Raw genomic sequence first — 8,906 nt, 5'->3', positions numbered from 1 at the left:
TCATGCAGACAAAACTCCTTTCAGGTGCCCCCTCCAGGACCATGTACATGCCACAGCTTCCACATCCGGTCATCCTCAGTGTGTCTCTCACTGCTGCCTCTGTCTCAGTCATAGCCTTCCAACTCTGTGCCTGGCAGGCCACGCCACACAGCGCACCACAGGCCCCCAACAAGCACTGGGCTGCTGGCAGACCCCTGCCCCTTCCCTTTTCTGGCTTGTTGGGTTTTCTGCCTTGGTCTCCCCTGCAACCTCCCCTGGAAACTCCCACTGAAACTCCCCTGTTAGCAGCTCTGTTCGCTGGCTCCTGTGCTGCTGCCTGAGTGCCTGGCTCCTTAGATAGGACCCCTAATCAATCAATCAATCAGGGAAGCCCCGCCCCCAACTCAGAGCTGAGCCTCCCTCCCAGCACACAGCCCCTAGCAGCCTTCACTCACACACACTCCACAATACAATCCATCCTCATCTGACCTCGCCTCAGTTACAGTTGTTCAAATACTGCAGTGTAGACAGACACTAGTGAAGATGCTACTTACAGTGCTTGGCACAAGTCCAGCACCTGCCCAAGTGGCAGTAGCTACATGATGAGAGGCCTTCTGATTAACAGACCACTGTCACACTGATCTAACCCCTCAGCTGTAAACTATTGCTCGGGCATGTGGACTTACATACTTAATACACCCCTCAGTCACATATTTTTACTGCCTTACGTTTTTAGCGTAGACCACAGCTTAATCATCCGCACTTAGCTCAAACTGGCATCTCTTCTTGGGCGCTTTGCCTCCACCAGTCAAAGGCCTGATGGCAATGGGTCAGAGACAGCATTTATATTTGTGCAGTGTTGGTATGCAATGGCCAACTGCAGGGCTTGGCTCTTTTGTGTTCTACTGAACTTCTGGCCTTACCAGTCAAATAATTGCCCAAATGACCCAACTTAAGCTTCAGGCACAAGCCTGCCAGATGATACGTTTAGAAGCACAGCATTCCTTAGAAGGTAAGAATTGTATTGGTTTTTAGGGTAGCTGCTAACAATAAACACAGTGTTGTTCACCTGTTGAATATCCTTTATATTGCTAAAAAAAATCAAAACACACAACTAAAATAAACCATTCTTTTTGTGTTTATTAAAAAAATGTTTTTAGCGGACTGACTTTAGGGATTCTATCAATCATCAGTGTATACAGCATTACTACAGTATATTCACTACAGCGTGTACAGCATTCCAGGCGTGATGCAGTGTTTGTTTGATAACACACAGAAGTAGGGAAAAAACTAACTATTAGTGTGAGCTGATTGATTGCATACCAGGGGTAGCATGTTTGTTTGGGTTTTTTGAGCTTAAAGGGTGCATGCCACTGCCCCGATTACAGCTGCAATTAGGAAGGCAGACCCTGCCCCACAGAAGGCAAGTACATGGTGCCTTGCACTAGCAGTAGACTTAACTGTGGCAGTTGCAGCTTACTGTGATGCAGCTGTTTGTTTACTAGAAAGCAGTTTACCTCCAAGCTTCTTCCTCCTCAGTTTATGTATTTAAAAAGAAAAAACACTCTGCCTCACCAGTGCTCTTCCTTCCCCCTGTGCAGTTTTGGTGACTATTTTAACATACACAGTTCACTGTTAGCTATAGAGTAAAATGCTATAGCGTGGAATTTAATGGCAAGGATTCCACAATGTGCAGCCATCCCGTGGCCAAGCTGGTTCCATTTAAAACAGTGTTTGTGGAAGGCCATTTCTAAGGTCTGTGTTTATTTTGAGAATGCAAACCCCTAACTACCCCTGCTGATGTGTAGGGATTTTACCTATGGCATTACTGAATAACTGCAGCACATAGCAACTTGGGCAGCGAGAGCAAGGGCTTTAGGGGAGGTATATTTTTATAGCAGAACAAGTCACTTGTGAATCCCTCACCAATACTACTAAGGTATGTGGCCAGAGCCAATACACCCGAGGGTTCTTTCAGGCATCGGGGGAGGGGGAGAGCTGTGTGTGTCTGCATAGTCTTTTACACACATGCATGCAGATGTTGGGAAGGTGGGCATAAGAAACAGGCACTACAGCATTTGAGGCGGGGGTGCACCACCTTTGGAAGGCAGGATGCATACGAGGAAAGATAGGTGCTTTAAAAGAGTACAGTTGCTACATTACCTTCCATGATTGTTTTTTAAAGTTCCCATAGAAGCTCCGCTTTTCTTAGTGCAACTCACCCCCTGAGCTAAAAAAATATTTACAGGATTTTACTCATTTATATATGGCTTCTTAATATTTTTATACAAAGCATCAGAAAGCAACAAAGCAAAATTGTGCATAAATTGTTCTCTGATGATAAAGTATGGCACTTTATTGAGTTGGACAATACAGATCTGCCACTTTGTGTCTCTTAGGATCATGCTTTTGTACATATCATGACAGTAATTTCACTTCAGGCCTTGGTGTCTGCATCAACAACAACCTTGACTCCCACTGAGCCCAGCCATGTTCATGACACTTACGAGCCCCAGCTCAGTAAGAGAAAGTGCTTTTTTTTTCTCTTTTGTTGGTCGTTTCAGATTATATTCTTTTGTTTTCACTTTGGTTTATGGAAGTGCAGTTCTTTGGTAACTATTAAAGGAAACAAGCAAAGCGGCAAAAAAACACAACTGCAGGGAAGTACGTCCAGCCACTGGTATAAAAGGCAATCCAGACTGCCGACGGAACAGATCCTGTCCTGCTGACAAATTTTATCATCGAGAATTCAAACGAGGAGCAACCTGAGGAGAAATTGGAATGGAAACAAAGATACTGTAAACATTAACAATTAGCCCATGAAGATACCAAAGTCTGGACTGGAATAGTGTTATCCTGTATGGGATGGAATAAGTAAGAACGTGTCCTGATCTAACAAACTCAGCCAGATTCTGTAAATCAGAAAGCAAATGCACCAATTTGCCCATGCAGAAAGTCAGGGTTTCTTAAATCTCAGCCAGACTCCCAGAAGTTTACCCCAGCAGTCTGGCACATCAGTGGAGGAACATTTGCTTTGCTTGTTCCATGTGGCAGAAACTCAGTCCACAAAGTTGTTCTAATGGGCAAATGCTAGTGGACAGTCCCATAGGGTTGACAATCATAAAATTTTAGGATATAGCATGATGTAGGCATAAGAGCAAATGGGAGTCTTGAGGGGACTATGGAAGATGTCCATAGCTCAGAAAAGGGATGCTGGTTTCAGTGTCCTGGCCAAATTCCTACAAGTCTTCTGTTTTATGTGAATAAGTAACTCCCCTTTCACTTGCCCTCCTCAAACCCCAATCTGTAGGGCTGCTAGCTTAGATAGTTCCACCGTAGGACTTATTTCCCTTCTAGGACTGACCTCTTGGCCAGTCTGAAACTGAGATGGAGACTTTGGAACTTTTCCCTTTTAGATTCAGTGTGTTTGGACTTATCTGTGACATGGTAGCACAGGGGAACAAATCTGGAGGAGTATGACAAGTGGTCTTGTTCAAGCAGCAGTATGGCTATTTCAGTCCCAGAGAGGAGCTGAGATTGGGGTAAAGGACTGTTTCTTTCTTCTGCTCTAAAATTAACAGTTTCTAATGTGGGTTTGGAACAGATAAGGTGGGAATACTGAACTGCACCACTATAGCTAGAGACGCAGCCTAGCCAAGTCTGAACAATTTCTGGTAATTGCAGGAAAAGAGGTGTACAGCCCTCAAATGTCTCAGAATGGGAGAGAAGTTGGAACGCAAATGCTTCCTGCATTGTGTAGAGAACTTGACACACATCAAGGGTGCTATATAAAACAAAGACTATCATAATTTAAAATCCACTTTTCTAAACACATTTAGATTAATTACTTTCCTTCTCAAGCTGTGCAAACTCTTACACCCAAAGACACTTACCACAGCAAGGTGGCCATTTTTGGCTTTGGCTATGAGCAGTTCAGATCCTGAAGTAAAGTCAATTATTCCTTCTTTGCCTTGCCCAGTTGTAAATTTTATGCTGAAAGAAACAGGAAGGAGTCCTCACATGGTACCTTAGCTAAGTCCCAACTTGTTCATGAACAGTATAATTGTAGCTATTTTACTGGAAATGTTTATCTGTCTCTGAGCACAGCAACACTTGGCTAATGCTACAGTACAATGCAAATACTTCACAAAAAACAGTTACCTGCCTCTCATATAACTGTTGATGTGTTGCTCATGTCCATTCCATGTCAGGTGTATATGCTCATCACATGCACTGGTGCCTGAAGTTTTCCCCCAGTGGTATGTGGAGTCACGCATGTATGCGCTAGTATAAGACACTGCTATGCCCCTCCCCTCAGGTCCTTCTTGCCAAAACTCCGACAGAGGGGAAGGAGAATACTCATGTCCATTCCATGATCCAACACGTCTCAAAGAAAAACCAGGCGCCTACCTTTCATAACTGTTGTTCCAAGTAGGTGTGTCATGATCAGCAGAAGGTTTTTCCCTAGCAATACTCATCGGGTTGGCTGTGGAGCACCCAGGAGCGTATATAGGGCCCTGCCGACCCGCCACCTCTTCAGTTCCTTCTTGTCGGATTACGCTGACAGAGGGGATGTGGGTGGGTCTTGGAATGGACATGAGCAACACATCTTGAAGAGCAATAGTTACAAAAGGCAGGTAAATGTTTTTTCTTCTTGGAATTGATATGAGCAGTCTCACTCTAAGTAGGTGACTCCCAAGCAGTCCCCAGAAGGAGGGGCCAGAATTCAGACTTGAAGACTGAAGCACTGCTCTACCAAACACGGCATCATCTCTAGCCTACTGTCTGGTGGCTTACTGCGACAAAATGATGTCCTGACTGGGGGCCTGCGCTAGGAAGAGGGCAGGAGTAACAGGAGGCAGCCATCTCAATCCTCCGGCCAGGGCCAGGGCTCAGCTAAGCAGCCTTCAAGCTCAAAGACAAACTTTTGAAGGTGCGCCCAAGGATGGTGCACCAGTTCAATGCCCGTATCCTGCTCCTCCCTTTTTGAACCGTCTATCCCATTTCTACCATGCCTCGGCTCAAATAACCTCTGACCGCTGGGTCCTGAGCTCAGTAGAATTGGGATATTCTCTCCAATTCTGTTCTCTGTGTCCCTCCCGCCCACCCTCCCCATGTACAGGCCAAACCGGGACCAGACAGACTGGTCACGCTCTCTCCTCTGGTTCTCAAATTCCTCCAGTGGTGGTTCGATCCACAAGCAGGCAGTGATCTAGGACAAAATTCTCTGAGACGACACCGGGAAACACTTCATCCTGTCAGCAACCACAAAGAAAAGTTGAAGAAACCTGCAGAAGGACTTGTTCATTCAAAGTAGGCCAGGGCACATCTTATGTTCAGAGTATGCAAATACCTCTCCTCGTTGGAATTTTGTGGCTTTGGGAAGAACACTGGCAGGAAGATACCCTGACTGACATGGAACTGCAATACCACCTTTGGCATGAAGGCTGGGTTGGGGCGCAGTTGGACTTTGTCCTTGTAGAACACTGTAGAAATGGGTTCTGAGGTCAGGGCCTTAATCTTGGAGGTTCGTCTCGCCAAAGTGATGGCTACGTGGAAGGTGACCTTCCACAAAAGATGTAAGAGAGCATGATGCAAGGGGCTTGAAGGCAGGACCAGTGAGCTTGGTGAGGACCAGGCTGAGATCCCGTTAGGTAACCCAGTCATGGACCTGCAGAAAGAGTCTTTCAAGGCATTTAAGGAATCTGATCATCCTTGCATGTAAGAAGAATGATCTACCTTGGATGTGAGAGTGGAAAGCCGATATGGCTGCCAGGTGCACCTTGACTGATGAGTGCCAGACCTTGGTGCTTTAAATGGAGCCGGTATTCCAGAATGGATTGTAAAGAAGACTGAGCTGGAGAAAAGTTCCATTCAGATGCCCAGCAGGCGAACATTTTCTGCTTATCCAGCTACGTCACTCTGGTGGAGGGGTTTCTGTTTTGTAAGAGAACCAGCTGGGCCTGCGTGGAGCAGGCCTGTTCCTTGAAGCTTGGCCATACAACATCCATGCTGTCAAGTGCAGGGAGGCAAGGTTCGGGTGCAGTAATTGCCTGTGGTCCCACAAGAACAAATCTGGGTGGTTGACAAACATCCAAGGGGCTGCTACCGCTAAATCCATGAATGCTGGTGAGACCATGGCGGGACTATCATAATGATTCGTGCTTTGTCCGTCGTGATCTTCAGGAGGACTTGCTGATAAGTGGGATTGGTGGAAAGGTATACATTCTGCCCATGACAGAAGAAAGGCATCAGATAGTGAACCGCTGTCAAGACCTGGCAGGAAGCTAAACTGGTGGCATTTTCTGTTTTGCCTCCATTTGAGGAGTTCCCCACCTCTGGAAGATAGTCCTGATGACCTCTGGGTGGGGGACCACTTATGGTGAGAGAAGAAGGACCTGTTGAGGCGAGGTGCAGGGCTTCCAGATGGATAGCGTGTTGGATACAGAAGTCTCACAGGTGAAGGGTTTCTGGGCAGAGGGCCAATGACCGCACTCCCCCATGCTTGTTGACGTAGAACATTGAAGCTGTGTCATCTGTCATTGCTTGCACTACCTTGCCCAAGCACAAGGGAAGGAATATTTCACAAGCCAGACGGATGGCCCTGAGCTCTATAACATCTATATTTAACAACAGCTCCTGTTGGGACCATAAGCCTCAAGTCCCGACGGACCAAAATGGGCTCCCCACCCCAAGCCGAGCATCTGACACCATAAGCCGTGGGGTTACAAACAGAACTCCTCTGGTTACATTCTGCGGGTTCGATCACCATGCAAAGGAGGTAAGTATTTGTGGTGGAATTGTGAGGACCTTGTCCAAGTGATGCCTGACTGGGGAGCAGATGGATGTCAGCCACATCTGCAGTGATCTGAGATGCAGTCTTGAATGCTGAACCACATAGGTGCATGCTGCCATGTGGCTCAGCAGTCTGAGGCATACCTGGGCTGTGGAGAGCGGATTGGTCGAGACTTGGGCAATCAGATCCGACATTGCTCAGAACCTGGATTCCAGGAAGAAGGCTCTGGTGTGAGTAGAGCCGAAGACTTCTATAAACTCTGTCCTTTTCACCGGCACCAGTGTTGATTTTTGTTCATTTATTAACAGGCCCAGTGCTTGGCAGGCGGCTTGGACTACGGACCTGTGCTCTTGAGTAACCCTTGATGAGCCAATTGTCAAGGTACGGGTAAATTTGAACACCTTGAGGTCGAATGAGAGCACTGCAAACTTGTAGTGCAGGGTTTCTCAAATTGGGGGTCAGGACCCCTCAGGGGGTCGCAAGGTTATTACATGGGGGGGGTTGCAAGCTGTCAACCTCTACTCCAAACCTTGCTTTGCCTCCAGCATTTATAATAGTGTTAAATATACATAAAAGTATTTTTAATTCATAAGGGGGGGTCACACTCAGTCTTATGTCAAAGGGGTCACCAGTACAAAAGTCTGAGAGTCGCTGTGGTAGTGAATCTGCCCGACTACAAATCGTAGGAGCCTTCTGTTTCCATGGAAAATAGAAAAGTTCACATCCGTTAAGTTGAGACATACACGTCTCCAGGATCCAGGGAGAGGATGATGGAGGCCAAAGAGCCCATGCAGAATGTCAACTTCTTGAGAGATTTGTTGAGACCTCGCAGGGCCAAGATTGGTCGTAGACCCCCTTTGGCCTTCAGTATCAGAAAGGAGGAGTATAACCCTGTCCCTGCCGGTTCTTTTGAAAATTCCCATACAGCCCCCACCTACAGGAGGGTTTGCATCTCCTGGGCAAGAAATTGCTCATAAGATGAGTCCCTGAAGAGGGAAGGGGAAGGGTGGGAGGAAGAAGGGTTGGAAAAAAATTGGAGGGTGTACCTCATTGCTATGGTGCTGAGCACACATTGATCCACTGTTATACTGGCCCAAGCAGGGAGGTAGGGCAACAGACCGTTTGAAAATAAGTGTGCTTGGCTCCTGGGTTGTAGACTGGGAGGTCGCCCTTGGGGGCACACACAAAATATCTGCTTATTTCCCGGTGTGTATCGGGTAGAGCCTCACTGGGTGAATGCGGCCAGTGCTTTTTTCGGTGGGGCTCTGACCTGGTCTGGCCTACAGATCTCTGAGGCTGCTGGGTTTAAATCGCTTCCTTGCAGACACAGGAGTATAAAGGCCCTGGGAGCATAATGTAGCCCTAGAGTCTTTCAGACCATGCAACCTGCTGTCCATCTGTTAAGTAAACAGGCTCAATCCATCAAAAGGGAGATCCAGAATGGACTGCTGAACCTCTGCAGAAAGGCCTGAGGACTGCAGTCACGATGCCCATCTCGTTGAAATGGCCAACGCCATTGTTCTGGCCATGGAGTTGACTTTGTCAGAGGCCTCCTGGAGGGAAGCCCTCACCTCAGTCTTGCCCTCTTCATGTATGGCCAGAAACTCCTGCCTGCATTCCTGTGGCAATGAGTTCGCAAACTTGGCCATGGATTGCCACACATTGAAATCATACCTCCTGAGCAGGACTTGGTGATTCGTGACACATAACTGGAGGCTGGCGGTTGAATAAACTTCTTCGCGGAAAAGATCGAGCCTCTTTGTGTCCTTATTTTTGGGGGCCGAACTGGTTTGACCCTGACTATCTTGCTCATTGGCAGCAGACAACCAAGTAACTCAGGGAGGGGTGGAAATCAAGATACTCAAAGCTCTTAGCAGGGACATAGTATTTTCTCTCTGCATGCTTTGCAACAGGACAGGGAGGCTAGGGTTTGCCACAAGACCTTGACCAGTTTTACGACATCCTCGTGGACAGGCAGGGTGTCCCTCAATAGGGCCACTGCAGCCAAGACGTCAAACATGTCGGTTGGTTCTGACACTCCTCTGCTTCCAGTCCAAGATTAGTGGCCACATGTTTAAGTAGTTCTTGGTGTGTCTTAAAATCATCCTGTGGCACCACATGTGATTGGCCT

The 8,906-nt window shown here is 47.2% G+C and overlaps 1 protein-coding gene across 4 annotated transcripts in view; it reads right to left on the bottom strand.

The window, feature by feature from the left end:
* Positions 1-2,552: 2,552 nt before the first annotated feature.
* Positions 2,553-8,906, bottom strand: part of MYO1C (myosin IC) — a 146,164-nt gene continuing 139,810 nt past the window's right edge. For all 4 annotated transcript variants that reach the window (XM_032788283.2, XM_032788285.2, XM_075074027.1 and 1 more), the window contains exons 31-32: positions 3,873-3,972; positions 2,553-2,744 (exon numbers count right to left, since the gene is read on the bottom strand). In XM_032788283.2, the coding sequence (XP_032644174.1) occupies positions 2,718-2,744; positions 3,873-3,972 (127 nt within the window). In that variant the 3' untranslated portion in view covers positions 2,553-2,717. The remainder of the gene's footprint in view (positions 2,745-3,872; positions 3,973-8,906) is intronic.

The sequence above is a fragment of the Chelonoidis abingdonii genome, chromosome 20 (genome assembly GCF_003597395.2).
Source record: "Chelonoidis abingdonii isolate Lonesome George chromosome 20, CheloAbing_2.0, whole genome shotgun sequence".
Taxonomy (NCBI): domain Eukaryota; kingdom Metazoa; phylum Chordata; order Testudines; family Testudinidae; genus Chelonoidis; species Chelonoidis abingdonii.
Note: the sequence above shows the minus strand (reverse complement) of the source record. Positions and strands in the feature narration are given on the sequence as shown.